Source organism: Podarcis melisellensis (assembly GCF_964234715.1).
Source record: "Podarcis melisellensis genome assembly, chromosome: 4".
NCBI classification, from domain to species: Eukaryota; Metazoa; Chordata; class Lepidosauria; order Squamata; family Lacertidae; genus Podarcis; species Podarcis melisellensis.
The window spans coordinates 23,554,055-23,581,064 of record NC_138531.1 but is presented as its reverse complement, the minus strand read 5'-3'; the positions used below and the strand labels follow the sequence as shown (position 1 = coordinate 23,581,064).

The 27,010-nt window shown below is 45.1% G+C and overlaps 1 protein-coding gene across 3 annotated transcripts; it reads right to left on the bottom strand.

Moving 5' to 3' along the window:
• Nucleotides 1-15,649: 15,649 nt before the first annotated feature.
• On the bottom strand, nucleotides 15,650-26,680 carry LOC309368913 (protein-lysine methyltransferase METTL21E-like). Of its 3 annotated transcripts, none has more exons than XR_014167967.1 (6): nucleotides 26,097-26,454; nucleotides 24,007-24,092; nucleotides 18,561-18,718; nucleotides 18,083-18,200; nucleotides 16,109-17,019; nucleotides 15,650-16,075 (listed from the first exon to the last, which is right to left on the bottom strand). XR_014167967.1 is itself a non-coding variant. In XM_081909260.1 (6 exons), the coding sequence occupies exons 3-6, from the start codon at nucleotides 24,077-24,079 to the stop codon at nucleotides 16,583-16,585; spliced, it is 786 nt and encodes a 261-aa protein (XP_081765386.1). In that variant the 5' UTR covers nucleotides 24,080-24,092; nucleotides 26,097-26,199; nucleotides 26,476-26,680; the 3' UTR covers nucleotides 15,650-16,582. The 3 variants fall into 3 exon arrangements, 2 of the variants coding, with proteins under 2 accessions (XP_081765386.1, XP_081765385.1); XM_081909260.1 differs by adding an exon at nucleotides 26,476-26,680 and having other exon boundaries at nucleotides 15,650-17,019; nucleotides 26,097-26,199; XM_081909259.1 differs by having other exon boundaries at nucleotides 15,650-17,019.
• Between the last annotated feature and the right edge of the window lie 330 nt (nucleotides 26,681-27,010).

The window sequence follows — 27,010 nt, the reverse complement described above, 5'->3', positions numbered from 1 at the left end:
CTGCAATTCAGTCTATTTCATTTGTTGCTGTTGTTATTACACAACATGTAGTAGCACTGAGAGGAAGAAAAGTAAATGTACCACTAATGCCAGGAACATGTTGCAGGAGACACCTGCAATAAAACACCAGAGACCTTAAATTCTTTCTAAAGGGCTGGATCCTATTGAAATCAATGTGACAAATGAGCAGTGACTTAAATCACATCTCGTTAAATTAAACTACATTTAACTGACTTGGTCTGGATGCAGCCCAATGTTCAGTCTCGTGCCAATGCTGGTTATGTGAACCTTGACAGAGTGATGGTTTTCAAACTGCACTCCAAGGGACCCTGGAAAAGTATCAGTAGAAAGATCAGCAATTGCAGCTGAGACATCCTAAAGGATACTTTGCCCACCAACACTTTGCCCTTACAAGTTCAGAGGTTGGATGACTGTGCAGCAGCATCTAAAGCTTCTCCGTACAGAGTCAGACCATCTACTGCACTTTTATCTACACTGATTGGCTCTCCGGGGCTTCAGAATGCATGTTGGGCAGAACATGGCGCCTCAGCCTCCAACTGAAACATATGCTTTGTGGGGCAAGGGGATTAATTGTCTAACAGATTGGTTGGGAGACAGCTTCTTTGCCCCTAAAGCATAGCAGCAATTCAGGAGGAAACCTATTTCCACAAGACATCAAATACAGATGATTGATGATATGCCGCAATGCATGCTAAGGTACAAACTGGCCTGCAAGGCAGCTATGGATAACAACAACAGTGCCAGAGTCTTGGAAGCATTTTAAACACAATGATTTCAATATGTAAAAATATAAGGGAAGCATCTTTTAAACACCCAAGAGTATAGTAGCTTGCATCTACCGGGCCAAACTATATTTTGAACAACAACTCTTATCTACATGAATATTGTAGCAATTATCTGTACCTGAAGCAGTTACAGGTACCTATGGCTAGAGAGGCTCTGTCCTTGACAGGCTCAAAGCAAGGAGACATGCATGTCCGCTCACCATCCATTTCTAACACAGATAAACTGTCTCCCAGTTGTTTCTCTTCCTTCTTCTGTCACTAACTATGTGTCCTTCTTCGGAGATAGCAATACGATAGAGGCACTAAACACCTGAAACGCAACGGCTTCTTTTCCTTGCAAGTGAAGTTGGGAACCAAATGTTGTACCAAACCTGGAGGCCAGACAATTTTGTTTTGGGGCCCGGATCCAACCTGCTTTGAGCAATGAGTGTACAAAAGCCAAATGCAAAAATTTAAGCAATCATATCCAGCTCTTGAAATATCCACAGCAATTATCAGTTAAGAAGATTTTGTTGCCTAATGTTTTAAAACCAGATGGAGGGAGAATTGCTTCTCTTCGCTGATCCCAGAAATCAGGAACATCCAAAAGGTGGGTTGAGGTGGGGGGTGTTCCACCGCTGAATTCAAGGAAATGATGTGAAGGCAATGACTTCATGACCATGTTGCCACAATATTCCTGAGAGTGTCTATCCTTCTGAGTTCATCAACTCCTATTATCTACTAAAACCACCAATGGGACCAAAGTTCATGAGAATCAATGATGATTGTGAGCAACACGGCATACAATAAACCACTCCCAAGTGCTACTGTTTATTGGAATTTAGAAGGTCATCCTACAAATTGCTCAAGGCCTAAGCACTTAGAGGCAATCCCTTTAATGACGCACCTTCTTAACTTTTCAGAACAGTGTCTGCTTTTACCACTTGCAATATGGCTATTTTTATTTTTGTGTTTCGAGTACCCTCAAACCTAATTGTTTCAATCATCTCTGCTTCCAAATAATGTATGAAATTAGCTTTTGGGAGGGGGTGTCTGCCCCTTGATTGATGTTGAATGTTACTGCATTACTTTGCTATGTCTTGGAAGTGGGGAGAGGATTTTCATTTTGGATATGTGGCAACAGGACAAAACTGTGTTCCATGGACTCATCATTGGCTGGTACTCTTACCTATAAAACTGCTCAAGATCTTTGCTTCAGTGGGAATCAGTGTGGTGTAGTGGTTAAGAGCTGTAGAATCGTAATCTGGGGAACTGGGTTCGCGTCTCCGCTCCTCCACATGCAGCTGCTGGGTGGCCTTGGGCCAGTCACACTTCTTTGAAGTCTCTCAGCCCCACTCACCTCACATGGTGTTTGTTGTGGGGGAGGAAGGGAAAGGAGATTGTTAGCTGCTTTGAGACTCCTTCGGGTAGTGATAAAGCAGGATATCAAATCCAAACTCCTCCTCTTCTTCTTCTTCTTCTTCTTCTTCTTCTTCTTCTTCTTCTTCTTCTTCTTCTTCCCCAAGGCTCAGATCCAAACATGGACTTCCATCCACCTGCCCATGCCGGGAAAGGAATATACATTATAGCCCCCTCTGGTGGTAAGAGCAACAAAGGCTGCCCTCTTGACTGCTCTGAGGTCAGAGGTTTGGGGGAATCATGACTCAGGAGAGGACATTTAGGACAGCCTCTAAATTCTGGAATTCCCTTCCTACAGAGGTGCAAGGGATACCTTCCTGGTACAGCATTTCAAGCACCTTTTCACCTGTTCCCAGGAGTTTACACTCACAGAGCTATAATTCCCAGCGCTTTTAGCAAGCTACAGTTCCCAGGATTGTGGAGGGGTGCTTTAAATGTGTGGTATGTGAGCAGCCTTAAATAGGCATCTGGATGGTCATTGTGGGAACATGATGCTAGACCACCCGGGCCATGAATCCAGCATGTTCTTATGTTCATGCTATCTGCTATCACACCTGAGCACACACACCGAGAGAGGAGAGTGGCTGGGGGGTTTGGTGGGAATAACTGAGAGCTACCCCTGCCACCCTTGAAGATCTGCTGCCTGAGGCAGAGCCGGCCCTGATTTTGTCTGGCTCAGCCACGTTCCTCATTGTAGCCCCTTTTCTTCCACAGACCTTAATTGTTTCCATTGACTTTGTTGTTGTTTAGTCGTTTAGTCATGTCCAACTCTTCGTGACCCCATGGACCAGAGCACGCCAGGCACTCCTGTCTTCCACTGGCTCCCGCAGTTTGGTCAGGCTCATGTTTGTAGCTTTGAGAACACTGTCCAACCATCTCATCCTCTGTCGTCCCCTTCTCCTTGTGCCCTCCATCTTTCCCAGCATCAGCGTCTTATCCAGGGAGTCTTCTCTTCTCATGAGGTGGCCAAAGTATTGGAGTCTCAGTTTCAGGATCTGTCCTTCCAGTGAGCACTCAGGGCTGATTTCCTTAAGAATGGATCGGTTTGATCTTCTTGCAGTCCATGGGACTCTCAAGAGTCTCCTCCAGCACCATAATTCAAAAGCATCAATTCTTCGGTGATCAGCCTTCTTTATGGTCCAGCTCTCACTTCCATTGACTACTATGTGTTAAAGCAGAAATAGCCGACCACAGTGATGCGAACTTTGCTAGTCTGTACACAATGATGCCCTTGTTTACCCGGGAATGTCAGAAACCAAGATAGCCGTGTTAAGTTTTATTCCCCGTGACTCTGCTAAAGATGAAGCTTACGCTCTCAGGGTGTTGAGCCAGGTAAGGAAATCACTTGTGTATTTTATAAACAGATGTTTACGCTAACGTCATCAGCTATTAAACCAGAAATTATGAAATTTCTAAAATTAAAATGCTGTAGCTGGATCAGTTGGATAATGAGAAACTGATTGCTTCAATTATCACCTAGGGAATGAGTAGAGTCGTTGGAGAGAAAGGTATAATTGAGCCGATCCTTCGCAAATAGAATATTTTATAACTTTTAGGCCATACTTGGTGAGAGGGGTTGCTCCTTGCTGAATACGTAATGAACCAGCACCAAATCAGGTGTGATGCATTAGGCTGATCTCTAGCAGAAAGCATTGCATGTTGGGAAGGGGGAAGAGAGAGGGATCATTTGAGTGGAAACTTTTGCCCTGTCTCTTTAATTAATTGTGTTTCACAAAACCTTGTCAGTTACTTTTGAAAGGTCAGGCTGATTTCCTGCCTGGCTGATTCACTGGAGGCAATAGGTGTAAAATATCTAATTGAATACAGCAAGCAAACAGATAAAGCATTCTTTCGGTGACAATCCCTGGCCCTGCCCAGCGAACCTTTGGCAGGCTGCTTCAAGAGAAGCCCCACGACCATCAAATAATTTCCTCGTGCTTCTGACCATGAGAATTCATTTGTGCATCTTCTCGGTAGCCTAGCTGGACTACACTATTGCTGCATTTTGCTTCTGAGATATGTCTTTGTTTTACAGTATACTGTACCCCCCAATGTTTTTGGGGGGGCAATTCGGGGACACCACCACCCTGCTGACACCGTCCCCTGCTGGCTCCCTGCTGCTGACACTTCCTCAGTCGCCACCACCCACTGTTCTCCAGTCGTCGGCCTCTGTAGCCTCTGGGAGCGTCGTGAAAAATGGCGCCCCATTTGGAGAAGCCTGGTGCAGCTTGCTGGAAGGCCAGCCCGGCCTGCACTATATCTCCTGACGTGTTATAGACCTGAGCAGCCTGGGGAAGGTTGCACCAGCCCTCACCGAATCTCCTGATGTAGCGCAGACTGGACCTGCCTCAATCTCCTCCATCACCGCAGGCGAACATCCGGACGAGGAGGTCAATAAGTTTTTCTTCTGTTTTTTGGTCCTGTTTCTGGACTCACACCACAACAGAACTAAAAAACACCTGTCTTTTGCTCCCTCGCTCTGGCGCGACCAGCACAGGGAAGCAAAATTGGGGCATTTGGGATTGGGAGGAGAAGCAGGGGCATCTTCTGCTAATTCAGGATGTCCCGAATAATTCTGGACACTTGAGGGGTCTGGCATAGGAAAGAATTAATAAAATTATTATGTTAGCATAGAGAAGGCCCTCAGATGACAAGTGCAGTGTTCATATGGGGAGATGAAATCTTTGAGGCATGGCATAGGCAAACTCAGCCCTCCAGATATTTTGGGACTACAATTCCCATCATCCCTGACCACTGGTCCTGTTAGCTAGGGGTGATGGGAGTTGTAGTCCCCAAACATCTGGAGGGCCGAGTTTGGTTGTGCCTGCTTTAAGATATTGAGGTCCTGAGCTGTGAAAGGCTTTACAGATCAACACCAGCACTTTGAATTGGGCCCCAAACTAATCAGCAGCCTGTGCAGTTGTGCCAGGATTGGTGTTATATTAGGGCTGCCATACGTCCAGGTTTTCCTAGACACATCCGGGAATCGGGCTGCAAAAATGGCATCTGTGCAGATTTTTGCTGAATTAGCAAAATGCCCAGGAAAACCCAGACGTTTGACAAGTAGGGTGATTATTATTTTTTATTTTAAAAAATGCTTTAAAAATCCCCCAGAATCCCAATAAAAAAGCTCAGCAACTTTGTCCGGATGTTCACTTTTGGGAATATGGCACCCCTAGTTATATGCTCAAATAGTCTAGTTCTGGTGAGCAATCTGGCCATTGCATTTTTGCACCAGCTGAAGTTTCCAAACCATCTCCAGAGGCACCCCCATGAACTACCTCGAGATTACCAAAGCGTAGGTCACGGAAGTCAGGCTATCCTATCCCAAATGTGCTATAAAGTATTGTACACATGAAGCCTGATGCTTGTTTGTTTTTTAAGAAGGCGGAGGTGGAAAACAACTTGTTGTGGACTTGCTGTGGTTTAATATTGGAGACCAGACACAGAAAAAAATGACTAAAAGAGCACCTAAGCCCAGCCCCCTGCTATGTGGGGAGCTTGCCCTGGCAATCCATCAATCAGGTAGCCTTTGTCAGGTATCACCAACATGGCATCCTCAGAAGGCCATCGCTAGTACCCCAAGGTCCCCTCCACTGAAATTAGGCTTGGAAAAAGCATTATATTGTAGTCAGTGGGAAGAGGCTTTGTGACACCCTCAGTTATGGTGCAAATGCAGTGGCCACAAAAGTTTCCCCAGTTTGCAAATGTGCCCATAGACCCCAGAGTAGTTGGCAACCCCTGACCTGTGCAGTCCAGTCCACCTTATGCCACAGGCAGAGATCAACTACTGGGTCAGGCCAGGCTTAAAGAGGTTGCAGTGGTACCTCTTACTGTCAGGCCTTTTAAAAGAGTAAAGTTATCCGCATTATAATCAGCAAGCAGAAGGCTGATTATAATGTATGGATCACAAAATGGCACTTGTTTGCTGAGTTCTGTTTCTCTGATTGCCGCCCCCTGGACATCGCTGATGCTGCTTAATCCTCCCAATCATGTTTAAACAAAAAAAAAAAAACCCAAACTGATGTGGCTCAAGTTTTCAACCTTACTGAATCCATCACGTCAGTGACTCTTCTCCTAATCATTTAGATCAGTACGGGAAAGGCAGAGGAGGGGTCTCTCTCCCTCCCTCCCTCTCTCTGTGTCTGTGTCTGTGTGTGATGTGTTTGAGCCACAATATGGACGTTCACCATTATGACAGACATTCAGAGTGTCTCAATTCGTTGCTGCGGGCGGTGCTGCCTTCAGAAGCCGCTCTCCCCTCTTCAAGTAGCTTTGAATTGCAGCTGCTGGCATCAATGGCCTTTGAACCCTTGCTTGTTGTCCTGTGGCTGTCTCCAACAACACTCTCCAACAACGGTGTGATACGGCAACAGGGACATATCTGTGTACATCTGGCAGCCCTAGTCTAACTGTTATTGCATATTTGCCAAAGGTTTTTTTTCTCCACCTATTATCGGCTGCGTTCCATTATTCTGCAATCTACAGAGTTTTTTAAAGATGTGCTAGCAAAACAGAATGGCTCCAATGTTGAAGTAAGTGTAGCAGAAACAAGCTAAGAAGCTCAAATCATATATATGACTGACACTTTTCCTTGGAAATTAAACCAACGTCCAGACTTTAACGTTCAAAACCTTTACTTGCTGAAACTTATAGTTATAGATGAATTAAAACATATTAATTACAGTCACATGCTCATCCAAGCATGGGCTTAGAGTCTCTTCTTCTAACTTCGAAACAACTGTCTTTTCCTCTCTTTCCAGAGCTTAGCCGACTATTATGAGAGGTTTTCACTTTTACCTTCTTCTGCAGCTTTGCTCTCTTTCTCTCAAGCAGCGAAGAAGCGCTCCAACACTCTATTCAACTTAGCAGTGTTCACAGTGGATTCCAAAACACAGTCATCTTGCTTCGCATAAAATGGAGTCTCTCCTTCACTAGATATAGCCCTTGTGACCAACATTAGCCAATCACATGGGAACTACTAGAGAACTCTCTAGAAATCAGTTTGCCAGCCAAATCTAATTTAAACACATAGTAATGCATACAAGCATTTACAATTTCAGCGAATTAAATTACTATACTTAACATCTAGAGCATGTGATCAATTGTTCAAGATGAACATTCCCCGCTTGTGAAGCGGCAGATTGTGCTCTACAGACATCATGCAGGCTTTTTCAAGTCACAAGAAAGGAAATTTGAACTCAACACCAGGAAGATCTTTCTGACAGTAGGAGCTGCTGGACAGTGGAACGGACTCCCATGCGAGGTGATGGATTCTCCTCCCTTGGAGGTTTTTAAGCAGCGGTTGGATGACCATCTGTCATGGATGCTTTAGCTGAGATTCCTGTATTGTAGGAGGTTGAACTCAAGACCCTTCAGATCTCTTCCAACTTTATAATTCTATGATTCTGAGATACACTTTCCACAATTCTTTGGGGGAAGCCATGACTGTTTAAAGCTATCTGATACCATTTAAATGTATAGTATAGTTTTGCCACTCCAAACATGGCATTCCGGCTTCCTGTTACTTCTACAGCAGCACTGTATGTCATGCAGAGGGCTTCTTGCTCTAGAGACAGGGAGATGTGTGCCTCTCTATGTTGTACTCTCAAGAGCTGCAAGCCCCAAAGTTCCTTAGTGCTCCCTGCCATTTTCCTGTTCATCAAAAGGAGGAGTAAACAAGGCGACTCAACTGACCGCCTGTCAAAGGGAAGGACAAGTGTTGTAACCATCGGGGGCATTCAGCTTGCTGGGTTAGTGGAAGCCAGTTGTTTGTGCTACGGATTTCCAGGCTCAGGAATGGACTTCCACAAGCTGCTGCCCTCCTGATGTTTTGCACCACAGCCCCATCAAACCGAGCCAGCACTGGTGCAGTGAAAACATCTGGAGAGCAGCAGGTTGGGAAAGGCTACTCTAGAAGAAGTGTGGATAAATGTTGGTCCTCTGGTCTCCAGGATGCTTAAAACAGGGGTAGGAAACATGTAGCCTTACAACTCACATCAGACCCAGGGCCGGATTTAAGTTTGATGAGGGCCTAAGCTACTGAAGGTAATGGGGCCCTTCATATATCCAGCTGTTGTTTGTCAACAACGAATCGTCACTGTTTTTTGTGTTGAATATATGCTATATGGTAATTTATGGACCTAATAGGTATCTAAAGCCATTTGCGCATAACAAAATATGTATTTTATCAATTGTTGAACTGAAATACAATTAAGAAGTATATTAATAGTGGGGACATGGGTGGTGCTGTGGGTTAAACCACAGAGCCCAGGACTTGCTGATCAGAAGGTCAGCGGTTCGAATCCCCGCGATAGGGTGAGCTCCCATTGCTTGGTCCTTGCTCCTGCCAACCTAGCAGTTCGAAAGCATGACAAAGTGCAAGCAGATAAATAGGTACCGCTCCAGCAGGAAGGTAAACGGCGTTTCCGTGCGCTGCTCTGGTTTGCCAGAAGTGGCTTAGTCATGCTGGCCACATGACCTGGAAGCTGTACGCCAGCTCCCTCAGCAAATAAAGCGAGATGAGCGCTGCAACCCCAGAGTCAGCCACGACTGGACCTAATGGTCAGGGGTCCCTTTACCTTTTACCTTTATATTAATAGTGAAATACAATTAAGAAGAAGTATATTGTGGTGGCAAGAGAGTGGGGCCCTCAGCTATAGCTTGTTTAGCTTATACATAAATCCGGCAATGATCAGACCGACTATTGCTAGCTGGGGCTAACAATATCTGGAGCCCCCCCCCCCTTATCCATACTCATCCCATTCAAAAATAAACCAGACTATTTCTTTGCTTCAGCCTCTTATACACAACAAATTCAGTAACTCGAGAGAAATCTAGCACCCCTTGAAATAATCCCTCCTGACAATATATTTTTTTTTATGCATTGCATTGAGCTGACAATACAGATCCCATTGTTGGATTTGCTATTTTAAGTTCTGCACAAATTTATGCTTACTGGTGTTCTTACCCGCCCTTCTCACCCCGATCCATTTTTTAAATTGACGAAATAAATAGCCCAATTTTGTGGGGGGGAAAGAGCCATGCTGACGCCCGGTGGCGGCTCCTTGTAACGGCAGCTCCTTGATGGATCGTAAAAGCTCTTTTTAGAGCGGTAACCAAACCCTGATCATTATCTCAAGTGTGACATACTGGATGGGAAGCAGAGATAGGAGATGCGTCCACGGTATCTTGGATTTACATCAAAGCTGAAATGTTAGCTGCATTATCTCCGAACTAGGGAAACCTGACTTTAAAGCGCTCGTTATTGAACAGCTCCTTTAGCAGTTATGTCTTAATTAAAATACAGCTGACAATGCACCTGTCTATAAATCTTCTTAATAAAACCCATTCATCGGAGGGAGGGGAAGGGTCTCAACATTTGCGTTCCCAGCCACCAGAATGCAAAACATTCTATTTTTCCCCGATTGTTGGTTTTATTTTACGTACTTGTTAATAATTTACCCAACTGTTAAATATTAATAGTTTGAGAAAGTTTGATTAAGCACTACAGGGGGGGGGGGAGGCAAACACTTCAAGTGGTATAAGAAAGGGAGGGATTGAAGAGGGGATAAGAGTTGAGGTCAAGATTCCAGCTGCTAACTGTTCCATGTCTAGAGACTGCTGATCCTCCTGGGAGAATAACCTTTATCATCTCATCTCCTTTCTAAGGTTTGGTGTATCTCATCCTTTGTTCTTTTGATCCTTACATGTCCGGTCCCTCTGTTTGCCACACACACAGATACACACAATCATCCTCTATTCACCTGCCTTTCCCACTCTGCTTTGGCTGCCAGAAAATTGAATTGCCTGGACAGGCCCATTATATTTTGCAATGCCTACTGGCTGCACTGGAGAATCCGATCAGAGGTGTGTCTGAAGTTCTGTGGCAGGATCAAAGAAAATACTGGGCACTGCTCTGTAGCAAACATGCTTGCAGCCTCCCTTGCATTGTAAACAGGCTTGGTGCTGACCTTTAAAGCCCTAAACAGCCTCGGTCCTGTATACCTGAAGGAGCGTCTACACCCCCATCATGCAGCCCAGAGACTGAGGTCCAGCGCCGAGGGCCTTCTGGCGGTTCCCTCGCTGCAAGAAGTGAGGTTACATGAAACCAGGCAGAGGGCCTTCTCAGTAGTGGCACCTGCCCTGTGGAACGCCCTCCCAGCAGATGTCAAGGCAATAAACAACTATTTTACTTTTAAAAGACAACTGAAGGCAGCCCTTTTTAGGGAAGTTTTTAATGTCTGGTGCTGTAATGTTTTTAATATTCACTTGGAAGCCACCCAGAGTGGCTGGGGAAACCCAGCCAGATGGGCAGGGTATAAATAAATTATTATTATTATTATTATTATTATTATTATTATTATTATTATTATTGCCTCCTGCCTGACAACTCCCCCTTCCTGCACCTGCTCCTGTGACTCTTCAGAACAGCTTGATCTGCAGATATTAGCAGGAGCAGCAGCAACAACAACGTTATTATTTATACCCCACCCATCTGGCTGGATTGCCCCAGCTACTCTGGCAGCTTACAGCATGTATAAAAACATAATAAAGCATCAAACATTAAAAACTTCCCAATATAGTGCTGCCTTCAGATGTCTTCTAAAAGTTGTGTAGTTCTTTTATCTCTTTGACATGTGACGGGAGGGCATTCCACAGGGCAGGAGCCACTGCCAAGAAGGCCCTCTGCCTGGTTCCCTGTACCCTCACTTCTCGCAGTGAGGGAACGGCCAGAAGACCCTTGGTGCTGGATTTCAGTGTCCAGGCTGAATGATGGGGGTGGAGATGCTCCTTCAGGTATCTAGGGCCTAGGGCTTTAAAGGTCAGCACCAACACTTTGAATTGTGCTTGGAAAAATACCGGGTCATAGTGCTTCCTTCATGTTTTGGAAGCTTTTCCTCCGCTCTCCCTGAAACATCTCATTTCAGCCATTGTGTTAAGAAACGTTCAAACTGTCTGTGCTTTCTTTTAGCACATATAAGCCATCCCTACCAGGAAGCCTGCTGAACAAAAACTTTGCATGACAAACAGTGAAACAGACATGCAGTTACTGCTTGCAAATGGTAAAACAAATACCGTATTTTTCGCTCTATAGGACGCACTTTTTCCCCTCCAAAAATGAAGGGGAAATGTGTGTGCATCCTATGGAGCGAATGCAGGCTCCTTGGCTTCGCCCCAATGCGCCTGTCCTGGAAGCGGAGGAGGAACAGAAGGGTCTCCTGTTCCTCCTCCCGCTTCGCAGAGACGCGCCTTTCCAGTGAAGCCGGAGGAGGAACAGAAGGGTCTCCTTCTGTTCCTTCTCCAGCTTCGCTGAAGGGCACTGCACCTTCTCCCTCTCTGCGCAGCACCTCTCCTGTGAAGGAGGGGCGCTGTGCAGAGAGAGAGAGAAGGCGCAGCGCCCCTTGAGCAACACGTCTGTCCTGGCTTCTGCTTTAGCCCTGCACAGCCTCTTTGGGCAGGGGGAGCCTTCATCCCGCTGCCCTGAAGAGGCTTGGCGCGGTTACCCCAGAAGCCAGAAAAGCCACATGGTATCCCGGAAGCCAGATCCCTCTTGCTGTTCTGGCTTCTGGGGTTCAGAATAATTTTTTCTTGCTTTCCGCCTCCCAAAACTAGGTGTGCCCTATGGTCCGGTGTGCCCTATGGTGCGAAAAATACGGTACATTGGAACTGGATCCTGACTTGAGTATCTCAGACTAAAGTCTTAATTAAAAGCCTTCTCCAACCAGGAAGAGGGAAATCCTTGCGCAGTTTGCAGAATTTGCTCAGAAATAGTCCTTTGGGACAACATTCGCTACTGCGCAGGTGACAATGTCTGCAAATTTCAGCCACTTATAACCACTTCCAGTTTTTCTTTCTGGACAATAACAAAAGCACCTGGGTCATAAAATATCCCAATAGATCTACACTGTTGATGTTTGTCGTTCGGGTGCTCTCTCCTTTTTTTGACTTGGAGTATAAATGTCCCCTGGGGTATTTTAAACCAAAACATGGGCTACAATCCTAATGCTGAAGTAAGTAAAGGTAAAGGGACCCCTGACCACTAGGTCCAGTTGTGACCGACTCTGGGATTGCTCGCTTTACTGGCCGAGGGAGCCGACGTACAGCTTCCAGGTCATGTGGCCAGCATGACTAAGCCGCTTCTGGCGAACCAGAGCTGCACACGAAAACGCTGTTTACCTTCCCTCCACCGCAGTGCCTATTTATCTACTTGCACTGGTGTGCTTTCGAACTGCTAAGTTGGCAGGAGCAAGGACCGAGCAACAGGAGCTCACTCACCCCATCGCGGGGATTCGAACCGCTGACCTTCTGATCAGCAAGTCCTAGGCTCTGTGGTTTAGACCACAGCGCCACCCGCATCCCTAATGCTGAAATAAGCCCCACTGAACTCAATGGAATTAGGTTAGCATTTGAGTCTGATCCAGGGAAGCTGCATGAATTGCCCTTCTTCAGACCTATGGTTTCGTTTGGGAACATTTTATGCTCCTGAGCTCCATTGAAAGCTGGCTGGGGGTAATAAAATGTCTCCAGAAACTTGTATGTGCATGTGGTAGTTTGATTTCATTTTGTTTTTGATGTTAATGGAGCTGAAGCATTGCTTCCCGTTGCTTCGCCTATGTCTTTGTCTTCTCTATGCAGGCTGCATAATTCAACTTTCCTTTTTTCTTGAAGCTGGTTACTTTAAAACTACTTTAGAGCGAAAGATCTTTCATGCAACTATTAAGCCATATACTACTGGGGAAAGAAAGGCTTCTTTTCTTTCATCTATCTTTTCTAATAATCCACGCTACTGTCCTTTTGGCACTGATCAGCAATGAAATTCTCATTGATTAAATGAGCTCTGCACAGATGCCTAAACTATGTTGGGTAGGAGCACAACTTGTCTGCAGCTGTTTTAGCTCTTCTGACTTTTCCATCTTTTCCTTTCCACCGATGATGAAGGACTTTCTCTAATTGGGAGGAAACAGCATGAAGAGCAGACTCTTCCTGTCCTCTCTACTTGCTCATATCACTGTCTTAATAAATCTCTTCCACAACTGAAATAACTGCTGCCTATAATGCCCAAACCAATCAAAGAGATGCAGCGTGTGGTGCAATTCTTGAAGGGCTATACCACTTCAGAGTGCATGTTTGAAGACATCCAGCCTATTTCGGTATAGTCCTTCCAGGGCACAGTGAGAAGACTCGCAAATGAGCCATGCAGCGATGTGATGGCACAATGAATGACACAAAGCCAAATGCATGCATTGCTTGGTCTTCTTCTTCTTTGGCGATCACTTGTAGCCGAGTAAGATTGTAAGATTCCATGAAGACAGTCTTAACAGTGAGTCCTTAATTGACTATGGAGGCCAGTTCTGGATCCACACGTCCTTCCACAGTGGGGACATTAGTTTCCAGGCGGGAGTTGATCATGGTGAGGGTTTGCCAAGCGTGCCTTCCTCTTAGCACGTTTCTCCCTTGCGTCCTGAGGTCGAGCGTCTTCAAAGTCCATGACACCTTTGGTAAAGGCTGTTCTCCAATTAAAGCGCTCACAGGTCAGTGTTTCCCAGTTGCTGGTGTTATATATATATAAAATAAACCAGCATTATGCTTTCCATTTTTAAGTTCAGAATAGTCACTTTGGAAGACGATAATCAGGCATCCGAATAACATGACCAGTCCATCGAAGTTGCTGTTGAAGAATCATCGCTTCGACACTGGTGATCTTTGCTTCTTCCAGTACACTGGCATTAGTTCGCCTGTCTTCCCAAGTGATGTATAAAAAATTTCGGTACACCATTCATGGCAGCCGATTGGATCATTGCCCTGGTACACCTCCAAAGTGAAAACAACGCTCCATGATACAGGACCCACAAGTAAATTGCACATTGGTGAGCATCTGATGTACAGTACTGCCAAGCCACAGTGCTGGGGGTTTCGCACCTAATTCTGCTTTAAATTCTTTCACGGGGTATTTACGTGGTTTATGATTAGGGCTCACATTGATCCCAGGTTTCCACTGGGTGGCAGCACAGCAAAATGTTTCTAGCACAGAGTGCTTACATTCTATTTGCTCACTGAAACCTCTCACACGGTGCTGCTGTCACACGGAGTCAAATCATTCGTCCATCGAGGTCAGTATTGTCTACACTGACTGGTAGTGAACTCCAGGGTTTCAGACAGGAGCCCTTCGCAGGGACTGAACCTGGGGTCTTGTGAATACAAAGCAGATGCTCTACTGCTGAGCTGAAACACATATTCTGTGCAGCAAGATATATTTTCAAAGGAACAACGCTGGGGGAAATTACTGGACCACGTGAAACATTTCTCATTTTCATATGGATTTGCCAAAGCTACTCAAATACAGACTTTCTGTCTTTGGCACCTGCTGCACTGCAGTCCACTGCAAGGAATAGGTAAAGGTAAAGGGACCCCTGACCATTAGGTCCAGTCGTGGCAGACTCTGGGGTTGCGGTGCTCATCTCGCTTTATTGGCCAAGGGAGCCAGTGTACAGCTTCCGGGTCATGTGGCCAGCATGACTAAGCTGCTTCTGGCGAACCAGAGCAGCGCACAGAAATGCCGTTTACCTTCCCATCGGAGCGGTACGTATTTATCTACTTGCACTGGTGTGCTTTCAAACTGCTAGGTTGGCAGGAGCAGGGACCGAGCAATGGGAGCTCACCCCGTTGTGGGGGTTCGAACCGTCGACCTTCTGACCGGCAAGTCCTATGCTCTGTGGTTTAACCCACAGTACCACCCGCGTCCCTTCACTACAAGGAATATATTAGTGTCCAAATTCAATTGCTTTTTCTTGGATAATGTCAAGTTCCTACAAAGTCAGAATTCCAGATGCCTCCTGACCCATTGGAGAGCATTTCAAAAAGTGTGTTGTTAATGAGTAATAAAAAGCAACAGAAAACATACAAGAAAGGAGGTTCCAACTAAACATCAGGAATAACTTTCTGGCAGCAAGAGCTGCTTGACAGTGGAACACCTTGGAAGGTAGAGAAAGAGTCTTTTTAGGGCAGAATTAGGTATCGTCGGAGGTTTGTGGCAAAATCAGTCACCAAAATCAGCTGCCTCATCCCTCTGCTCTCCAGAGTGGTTCTAGAAGAGGTTACGTTTGCCAGTTTTCTGCTCAAATTTCCCTTGACTGCACTCATATGATTCAATGGACCTTGATACAAAAACTAAACTAAACAAAAAATCCCTGCACATAGAAACTAGCATGTGAGAGGGAGGGGGGTCTGGGCCTCACTTCCTACCTGACAAGTTAGTTTTCTAGTACAAATGTTTGTTTTGGTACTAAAGATGTGCTCCTCTACAAATCTATCCCTATACCACTAAAGTAATTTGTTTTGCTTAAAGGAGTGTGCCCCCAATCTCTGTCGAGAGGTAGCAAGGGGTCTTGACGCTTCACCAGGGTTTGTGTTCCTTCGGAATGAGACACGTCGGAGACTGTAGCATCCTTAAGAAATACGGTTTATTTACACCTGAGTTTACATGGAGGGAGTGCATAACATTACATGCCAAGAGTGTCTCTTGTTGATCTCCTCATAGCATCAGCAAGATTGGGTCCAGAACAGAAGCCAGTCAAGCTGGAAACCTCCCCCTTCACTTCTGCTATTGTCTTTTGCTACTAACACCCAGTTGCGGGAGGGATGCCACCCCATTTTTTGTCTGACACTAAACGTGCCACCGTTTGTCAGGGTAATGAACTCTGCCATCACCTGTCTTAGTTGGCACCTCTGTCAGCCAATCTCCTGAACAAGAGAACTAGCTCAGCCTGTGTGTTTTTTTTACACTGTTTTTTTACATCTTCTCTTAATACTCCAAACATTAGCAAAATTCTACCATTTACTAAATAAGGAATTATGGGGGAATCTGCCTCCTTCCACAAAGTCATAGCAATATTATGAATAACCCTGCACTTTAGTATCTGCATATAGTTATACAGTGGTACCTCGGGTTACATACGCTTCAGGTTACAGACGTTTCAGGTTACAGACTCCGCTAACCCAGAAATAGTACCTCAGGTTAAGAACTTTGCTTCAGGATGAGAACAGAAATCGTGCTCCGGCAGCACGGCAGCAGCAGGAGACCCCATTAGCTAAAGTGGTACCTCAGGTTAAGAACAGTTTCAGGTTAAGAATGGACCTCCGGAACGAATTAAGTACTTAACCCGAGGTACCACTGTAAAGGTATGTATTGTGGCTCATTATCAGTGCAAACAAAGCTGTGCATGGACCATCGTGAATCTGTTGATGTGTTGTATTATTTCGGACTGCAAGCAAGGACCAAACATTTGAGTGCTCTACCAGTATCAAACATTCAAACCTAGCAATCCAATGAGACATGGTCTAATCCTGGCTAACAAAAGAGACCCATGCATTGACAATCACCTAACCAGCAGTCTGGATGGGAAAAGGGAAGGGCTTTTCGCTTTATGCCTTCTCTTAGCCTTAAACAGGGTTATATTTAAGCTGGGGAGATCAGTTATAACCTCCAGGTCAAACAGTTTCTTGAATCTGTCCACAAACTGGTTTTCCTTCTCCAGTCGGAACCTCATGGCCCAGATGATGACAGTGTTGTCTTTGCACAAGTGGTCGAAGGTAAGGAGTAGCTCGTTCAGGTAAGGATGGTGGTACACAACGTCGGCCGCCAGGATGTAGTCAAAGTGGCATGAAGCCCTGGGGAAATTCTTCTCCAGGTCGACCCCCCAAAACAGTTCCTTTGCCTGGGGCTCATGCTTGCATTTGGTCTTCGTGTTTTTGAGAAGGTTGTATCGAAGGTTCCCCAGCAATTCAGGCAAATCGGTGGCAACCACGCGTGCACCTGTGGCAGGAAGGGGCCACAGAATGAATGCTAAGACAGTTTTGCAGGAATGCTCTCTGGCATCATTAAAGACAGTAGGAACATGAGCAGCTGCTTATACCAAAGTCAGACCTTGGTTCCTTGATAACTCAATACCATCTACACTGACTGGTAAAAGTTCTCCTGATTTTCAGACAGGAAGTCTCTCCCAGCCCTGTGTGAAGATGCCAGAGATTGAATCTGAGACCTTCGGCACAGAAAGCAGACACTCTATCACTGAGTTACAACCCTTTGGTCTGTGGGTCATTACTGCCACCAAACCAACAATTCACACTTTGCCAGATAGGCACATGAAAGGGCTGAGGCTCACAGAGCTTCCCTGTAAAATTTGCTAGAGAGAACTCTGTGAGATCACTTCCTTTGTCTGCCTTGGCAGGAAGCTATAATACTACAAGCTTCCTTCCTGCCAAGGCATATTTCTCTTTCTTCACCATCCCTCCAAGCTGACCATACGTGCAGCTCAGACACCATTTCTGAACTTACATTTTGTACTTTTGTAACTTAGATAGTAGTTATAAACCTGCCTTTGTTTTGCTAATTCAAAATCTAGAATATGTAAGTAAAGACTACTTTTATTTCTTCACAAAACAATGTGTGTGCGATTGCTGTTTTCAAGGCGGAGAAAAGGGGTAATACCAAGAAAAATCCAGCCTGCCTTAAAGAATCCTGGATTATTGTTTCTAGAAGGTTAAATCAACCTTGTCTTCCAAGTTCGAGCCACAATGGATGGTACTCTGCTGATCTCACTCACATGGGCAAGGAAGGATAATAACTAAAATAATATTTCCTCTCCTAGTGTCTAAATCCATCCTTACATGGTCTATCTACCATGCCCTCTTCCTGCAAAACCACATTTCTATATGGGGGGGGGGGGAGACCTGTGTTTAAAAGATAATGAGCCCCTGTCTCTGTTGCTACTTTTGTTTTTGAGCTGACATGCTACTCCTTGGTCACAGGTGCACTAAAATCCCACACAGACCTTGGAATACCACTTTCTGATCTGGAGGACACTACCCATACTCACCAAGGAAACTGGCTACTATCGAGACCAGGCCTGTCCCAGCTCCAATTTCAATGACATTTTTGTCAACCAAGTTATAAGATTTCATGTTAGTTTCCAAAAAGTGGCAGATAACGAGAGCCTGTGGATGGGGAAAAACAAAAACAGTATAAGAGCAAATTGACAGGGGAAATAGCATTATAAATAAATAAATAAATAAATAAATAAATAAATAAATAAGCAAGCATGCATGCATATGCCTTGATTATTATTAATAATAGCAGCAAGGCTTTCCTTATATGGATGATGGAGCTTGTTGATCTTGCAGTGAATTGCTCCTTTGGGGTAGCAATTCTGATCCCCAAATACATCAGCTGTCTGTATTTAGAGCCTCATCTTCACAGAACTTTAGTTTCCCCAGGCTTTAAACAACCACCCCTTACATTTCACACTGTGCTCTGCTTCACGTATCAGAGCCAACAGTCTTGTTTGCCTGCAATACCGAAGGCCAGACGACAGCTCCATAGCAGTCGGTGGATTCCGTGATCTTTATCTTGTGGCCAACAAAATGGAACCCTTCCCAGGCTTGGGTGGTTATCAGCAAAGGGGAGAAACACCTTCCCATGATCTCTGCGACTATCTGTTCATCTCCGTTTGGTCCTAGTAATAAAACAATGGAAAGGTCATGTGTCATAATAACAGCGAGAGGTAGCCCAGCTCAGCTAACGATAGTGCAGTGACCTAATCGCAAAAGCCTCTAACCTCTATATGGCCAGGCAGCCCTGCTGAGCATGAAGCCATCTGAGTTATGTCCCTGCCCACAAAAAGTCCCTAACAATAATTGTTTAGCGTGATATATGTGGCCTCGGGGAGCTGCCATCTATCACGCTTGCTATTTATAAAGCCATAATAATAGAACGGAATCCCACCTTTACTCAGCACCAATGAGACATAGAAGTCGGTCAAAAAAGTTATAGAGTTAGGTACAATCTGTAAGTGAGTTTCAGACTGAGTTCTTTCCTTTTTGCTGATATGGATTTAAAGGGAGGTTTAGACCACATTCTAGTCCATGGGGCGGATTAATCTCACAGCCTTTGTTGTCCTCCCATTCTTTTTTGATTACGTCAAGGGGGTTTGTGAGATTTTGAAGCAGTATTTTGTATATTGTGGATACTATCCCTTTGCTGGTTCCCTTTGTTGTTAGGAGGAGGTTTTTCGAAGGTTGTCAAGGACCTAGTTGCTGCTGATTTTACTCGTGGGTTGTTTAGGAGGGCATGTAATTGGTGGTGTGTTAGCCAGGGCATCTGGGTATCCCCTAGTTTGTCTTGTATTTCCTGTGTGTACTTTCCCCCTCTGTTCTTCCCAACCTAACACTGTATATAACACTAATGTCTCACAACAAATGAAACTTGTAATGGTTATATGGGGTTGCTCGTGCGTAAGTTGCCGCCACTCCTGGCTAGGTAGCCTGGTTAAACCTTTTCTGGCTGGACAGCCCTTCACTTCGTGGCTGTTCAGTCGCTAGCAGAATCCATCAGTGGGCGTTTCTTGAATTTCTTCCAGCAAAGAAGTTCTTTGACGCCAAGTCTACGCCTACTTTCCCTGCGCAGAAGTCTTCTGCGCAGGGTGGGTGTGACTAGCGGAGGACCTGTGCTCTCCCTGCTGGTCTCCGGCGAAGAGTCCTGGAGCCCCCTCTCCGATTCCCCCATCCGCCCCCCTTTATCCCTGGTGTTACGCTGATTTCCTTCCCCAGCCGATGAGCTCCCTCTCTCCCTGCTGGGCCCTTCTCCAGCATCGCTTGGGAGCCTTGCCTCCACCTCTGGCTCCGATGTCAGTTCCCTGACAAAACTGATCTGTAGAAAACACAACTTGAAAAAAGAGACAACGCATGTATTTTTTTGTAAACTAATAAATCTTTAATAATATATTTAAAAGAAAAAGAAGAGTTATAGAGTTCTTGCCATGGGCTGAAACCGCCTGAATAGAAGACTGAATGATGGAAGATTCTGTCAGGCTGCAGAGCGTCGCAAGGCCAGCTGGCTCACCCCAGGTGGGTCATCTCCTTCCAGCCGTCCTGCTGCGAAGACCCATCGGCCTCTGCTCCAACGTAAATCAGCGACCCAGGCTTCAAAGCCAGGGCACACTATGTCAGCAGAGTGAACTGCGCACACAGAATAGGTGTAAGGCTTGTGGAAGCATACTACAACTACAGATTTATTAATCATAAATCAGGACAAAGAAACATGTAGTCTCTGTCTTTGTCTTCTCCAAGAGACAGAGAAAAGCAAAAGCTATACACACAATGGAAATTCCCAGCAAGCTGTGCTGGCATGTAAACAGACATGTGACATGCAACAGTTCCATGTCTGCAAGTAAAGGTGGAATGGAATTTTCCAACAGATTCAGGAAGGAATTTATTTGCACAGCTAAACTATGGAACTCGCTCTCAAAGGAGGCAGTGGTGGCCTCCAACTCGGATGTCTTCAGAATTGGATTAGCCCAATTCATGCAGAACTAGACAATCAATGGCTACAAGACACACTCAGTAAGTTCTACCTCCACTGCCCGATTAAATTAAATTGCCCGAAGGCTAAAGGAAGCCACATCTTACAGGCTCACAGGTTCTCTTTCAGCCTAAGCCACAGTTCCTTGGTTCCTGCTTGGTCTTGCAATGAGGAGGCAGTTGACAACACAGAAAGGCCTTGATCTTGGCTTATGTATCTCCCCTATCTGAACTGCATGCAAGCAGCTGAAGACTCTGCCTGCATGAAACCCTCTTCTCCTCCTTCTTCAATCCTCTTCTGGTCCTGGGAGCCAGTGGAGCAAGAGAATTCTCTCTCTCCCTCCCTCCTGCACTTGTTCTCCACTCTCCAGCCTTGCAGCTTCTCCTGCCTCTGACTCTCATCTCCCGGATGTTAGAGGTTCCCCCAGTTCACAGATCCCTTCTTCCAAGTCTCCAACTCACCTTCTCCTGGTCCCCAATCCTCAATATCTAGCCACCACTCTTCACTGCCCTGACATCATGCTGTCCATTCTCAAAGTAAAGTGCTAACGTGGTGAGTTTATCTCAAACTGTAAGGGGCCAGGGGAGGTCAAGATGGACAGGGCTTCGGGACAAGGAATCCACTCTGCCCTCAAGTGTCCTGCTGAAATGCTGCCAAGCAACTCCAGCTGGCACTTTTTAGGAAACCCTATACTGTGGCAGCATGGCGATGCAGCATATGCCCTGAGCACATGCTTTCTCCCACACAAAAATGACAGAAACTCTTGTCTTGGTGGAGGCAGTGGTCAAAGCAGGCAAGAATGGACACGTGTGGAGAATGATTTCATAAACGTTCATCAAGGGCCAAACCTAGAAGCAACACGGAAGACCCACAGAACAGGGTTTCATGTGTATTTGTGTGTGTTTTTAATGCTGAAAATGTTTGCGCAACATTAAAAAGAAAATTTCCAACGAAAAAGAGATCTGGACTGTAGCACTATGGGAGGGAGGGAGAGAGTTAAGTCTTTCCCCATACCAAATGAAAATAACCCCTGGAGCTGCTATGTGCCCTGTTTGGGGCAATAGCTTTCTTTTCCAGGACCAGCATCAGTATCATAATCTATATACTGAATTTATACTGCTTTGGGTCTAGCCATGTGTGTGATTACGTAGCCCAAACCTAGGGAGGGGGGTGGACAGCAACAACCTCAACAAAGCAGCCCTATTGTTGTGCCTTGCAATGAAATAACTCAAAAGGCACTATAACACAACTTTAGATTGTCACGGCTTCCCTCAAAGTCATAGCTGTCAACGTTTCCCATTTTTTAAGGGAAATTCCCTTATTCCGAGTAGGATTCCTCAAAAGAAAAGGGATAAGTTGACAGCTATGCCCGAAGAATTCTTGGAGCTGAAGCTTATTAAGGGTGCTGAGAATTGCATTCTTAACAAACTACAGTTTGTGAGTAGTGTAAGATCAAGTGGGTTCAAGTCCTCTGCTTTCTAAGAGGTCAACTCAGGACTTTGCCAAGTCATAGATACAGCCTAGGAACACATGATTATATATATGCAACACTAAACCATCTAACAGATCAGGGTGTTTACAGTTGCACTTATTCTATTCCAGCCTATTGGCCCCATAAATTGACTTGCTATCTTAGTTAATCTGCTCACTCAGGCAGATTTTTGAGAATATGCTAAAGGTCCCCCTTCTACTCTTTCTTGCTTCTATTTTAAGGAAATCAAAACACATGAAATGCTGAGTTCACACTAAATCGATAATCCTTCAGGATGGCTCTTGCTCCTTGCCTATGTAAGGTTTCCTAATCGACAGCGATAGCACCACAATCACTTCTGCAAATGCACCTGGAAAGCTGCATTCCTGCATGGCTTCATAATGAAGATGCGAAATGACCAGAATTTCTACACGGAAGAGCTTCTCTTTGAAGTTGAGGGTGAAAGACTGGATTACCAGATCACATTTCTTTTAAAAGGATCAAGAGAAACGATGTCCTGCCGAGACCCTAAAATGCCAGGGATCTGGTTGCAAAGAGATTTTCTCTCACGGTCACATAAAAATACTTGTCGATGTTTCAGCTTGAAGGTTCTCTACAAATTCCAAAATCCACATCTGAGCAATTTCTTTCTTAGGGCAAACCAAAATGTTCCAAAAAGAGTGTGCAAGTTTTCAAGTAGAGACTGGTCTGGGTAACAGCTGGATTTTCTATCCCCCCTCTCAAATGGGGAACAATTATTGCCTGCTGCTTCTTCCCAACAGCCAAAAACCTGCAACTCACCTAATGGACTAGAGCAGTGCTTCTCAACCTGTGGGTCCCCAGATGTTGTTGGACTACAACTCCCATCATCCCTGAGCTCTGGTCTTGCTAGCTAGCAATAAGGGGAGTTGTAGTCCAACAACATCTGGGGACCCACAAGTTGAGAACTGCTGGACTAGAGCTTCATTTTAATGTCTGCTGCCTACTTACTATCTGAAGACTACAATACAATGCAAACTCCATCATGTCTTCAGAATCAGCCAAAATTCCTGCTCTCTCCCCGACTGCCACTTATGTTCACCATCGAGCCTGATGTCCTCATCCAAGTTCTGGAGAGCTCAAAAGTTACCACACTCGTTTGTACAATTCCGGTTGGCCCAATAAAAATATTGCCCTAATATGGGTTTTGGAATTGTTCCTGTGGACTTACATGTATATCTTTCTTTGTTTTACAACTCACAGCACGAATTATTAGTGGTATTGTTTGTACAGGAGCCTGCAGTAGCTCCCCATTGCACATTCTTCCCTCTGCCTCTTTGTAGCTTTATTCCAGACCAGAAATAGGTTTGTGATTTATTTATTTTTCAAGTCCCCACTTCCTTCAGGAGAGTGTATGACTAGAGACCCAACAGGAGGCTCTGAGATGTTGAAGGGAATCAACAAGAACCTGACGGCAGCATTAGCATTATTGGGTTTATTGTGTAATTACAAATGATAAGCAAGTATTTTAGGGCTCCCTGGCAAAAGTTGATCAGTCTTTACAATAACCATGTGTGGATCATCATAATCCTATATAAACTGTCTCTCACACAAACACACTTTCTTTCTTTCTTTCTTTCTTTCTTTCTTTCTTTCTCTCTCTCTCTCTCTCTCTCTCTCTCTCTCTCTCTCTCTCTCACACACACACACACACAAATGGAAAATTTCAAGGGCTGCATACCTGTTAAGCATTTTAGGTGTGCAGCTATTGTATTTTAAGCATACACCTAATGTATACTTGATCAGAGCCTTGCCACAGTAACCCATGTTCTGGTAGCCTCCCAGATAGATTACTGTTCTTAACTTTATGTGGGGCTTCCCTTGAAGACAGCTTGGAAATACTGATTGGACATGAGCTTAGAGACGTGATAGACCTCAGGTGTAGCAAAGGTACAAAGCAGCGGCTCATGCGTCACTTGCCAGCAAATATTTACCATTTTTGTTGTCTGGTTTTCTGGATTTTTCATCGGATCCAAGATGCTTGGGTTGCAATGAATGGGATTCCATTTCATACAATGGCCTAGCAATACAAAGGAAGAACTATTTAAAAAAAAGCCAAGCACAGCTTTAGTAACAAATTGGAAGGCATGGCATTTTCTTTCATTTGTCATGCATTTGGCTTCAAATGCATACATGTCAGGAGTGGACAATGTGTTACCCTGCAGATGCTTTGGTCTACAATTTTCATCAGCCCCAGCTAGCACGGCCAGGGATCAGGGATGATGGCAGCTGCCATCCAACAATATCTGGACGACACCATGTTGGCTATCCCGACAATAAGAGGCCTTATGCTATGGCAGTATAACCAACAATAAATCAACCACATTGGTTATTGTTAAGCCAGTGGCATACCATGGGTTGCCAGAGCCCGGGGCTGTGCAGAGGGGGTGGGTGAGAGGGAGGGAAATGTACAGAGTACGCATGTGCATTCAGCTGGCTAACAGCATCCATGTCACCCAGGAGATCGCAGCCACAGAGATAAGAAAAGAAGACTTGTTCCGTTGTCTGGAGAGGAAACTTCCTGGTTTATACAGAGAAGCCGTTTTCAAAGAATCCCAGCAACAGAAGTGCACAGCTGTATTGAGCCAGCACCGGGTGTTGAGATTTTGTGCCCCTAACAATTTTGCGCCTGGGGCAACCGCCTCTGTGCCCCCCCCCAGCCACGCTATGCCACTGTGTTAGGCTATGCAAGTAATGGTTGTGCGTAAAGTATTTGGAAGATCTGGTTCAAGTGTGCACCAAAGCCATAGCAAGGACATTTAGTCCCTACAGCTGAATGAACAAAGTGAATCTGTAGATTAATAATACAGTGGTACCTCAGGTTAAGTACTTAATTCGTTCCGGAGGTGCGTTCTTAACCTGAAACTGTTCTTAACCTGAAGCACCACTTTAGCCAATGGGGCCTCCTGCTGCTGCTGTGCTGCCGGAGCACAATTTCTGTTCTCGTCCTGAAGCAAAGTTCTTAACCTGAAGCACTATTTCTGGGTTAGCGGAGTCCGTAACCTGAAGCGTATGTAACCTGAAGCGCATGTAACCCGAGGTACCACTGTAATACTGATAGCCTTCCATAGATTATAGATATATAAATAGATATAGATCATAGGATCATCTGGTCCAACCCTCTGCAATGTAGCTGGGGATCGAATCTGCAACCTTGGAGTTATTAGCTGCACGTTCTATCCAGGCTGACAAGTTATCTCAAGGTTATATGCAAAATATAACAAAAACAACTAAGAAAAGTTTTAAAAAATACACACACACAATGCACAGAATAAATTTTCACAGTGTTGTAAAGATTGTGCTGCACAACCATCCTTGTGAAGGAATGTTAGGGACAATCTTTTCCCCACTCCCAGGTTTTAACACATACTAGTCCTATTTAATCCCAGCCCACTTTAATTTCCCTGGAAGGGGGAAATAATTGTTTTGAGAGTTTCTCATGCAATCAACTGGAAGGAAATAAAATAGGTTACAAGCCTCTATCCATTTACCTGAGACTAAGCCCCAATGAATTCAACGAGACTTGAATAGGATTGCCCTGTATATAGAATAGGAGCATAGCTGTTTGTGATTTGTGTGGTGCAATCCTATGTATGCATGGTTACTCAGAAGTAAGTTTCACTCTGTTCAGTGGGGCTTACTCCCAGGGCAGTGTGCACAGAACCTGCACCTTTGTTTTTGAAGAGAAGCAGCAGGGGAAATGACCCAAAAACCTCGCTGCGCTTTGACTGACAGTATTGTTTAGACAGACACTCTTGATCAAGCATTACCTTTCAAAGCCTTTGCACAAAATGTTATTCTAAAGGTCACCCCCACAGGACATTATTATCAGTAATCTGGAACAACCTTACAGGGTTCAGAAATGTTAACTTGGCACCCTGCTGTTTAGATATGGATATCTTTTGACTGTGAGTGATATATTTCAGATGAAAAACAACTACACATCTAAACACAAGCTACATCAAAACTGTGCCTTTAATTTTTTAAAACAACAAGAATTATTGCAATGCACTAAGCAACATACCTAGGTTATTTTGTTTTATTGTTCCAGGTTTCCACAGAAAGCGAAGGCAAAAATTCACACCTGCAGAATCTCTCCCCCAACACTGGTCAGTCTGTAAATAGCGCTATAGAGAACAGTAGGAAAGTCTGAAACGTAACTTGCCAGCAGCACTTCCCAGGGAAGAATTTATAAATCCTGACAGCTGCAACGATTAACAAAGTGGGCACACCCCTTGAATTTCATTGGGAAAAACTCTTCGGAACACTTGCATAAGAAGGGGGGGGTGTTATTTCCTAGAAGTTATACAAGCTGCACTCATCACTGCCCAGCTACAAAGTAGTGAGTGAATGCATGTGCTCTCACACACAACCAAAATAGAGTGACTTTCTTCTTTCCAAACCTGTTTGCACTGTTGATGTGCCTTTCCCTCAAGGAGACCTGTGGAAAACTAGTTCTGTGACTTTGGAGCACGATTCAGGGCAGTTCTAGGCTCAGGCTGTTTCCAAGCAGGATCTGATCACATCCCAGCATACACGGCTGGCACTTTTGCACAACAAACCTGACAGAAAAACACGCTGGGGGAGGGAATGTGGGACACGGGTGATGCTGTAGTCTAAACCACTGAGCCTCTTAGGCTTGCCGATTGGAAGGTTGGCAGTTCGAATCCCCGCCGCGGAGTGAGCTCCTGTTGCTCTGTCCTAGCTCCTGCCAACCTAGCAGTTCGAAAGCATGCTTGCAATTAGAAAAATTGCTAAGGCGGGAAGGTAAACAGCGTTTCCATGCACTCTGGCACTTGTCACAGTGTCCCATTGCACCAGAAGCGGTTTGGTCATGCTGACCACATGACCCGGAAAGCTGTCTGTGGACAAACGCCAGCTCCCTCAGCCTGAAAGCGAGATGAGCACCACAACCCCATAGTCGCCTTTGACTGGACG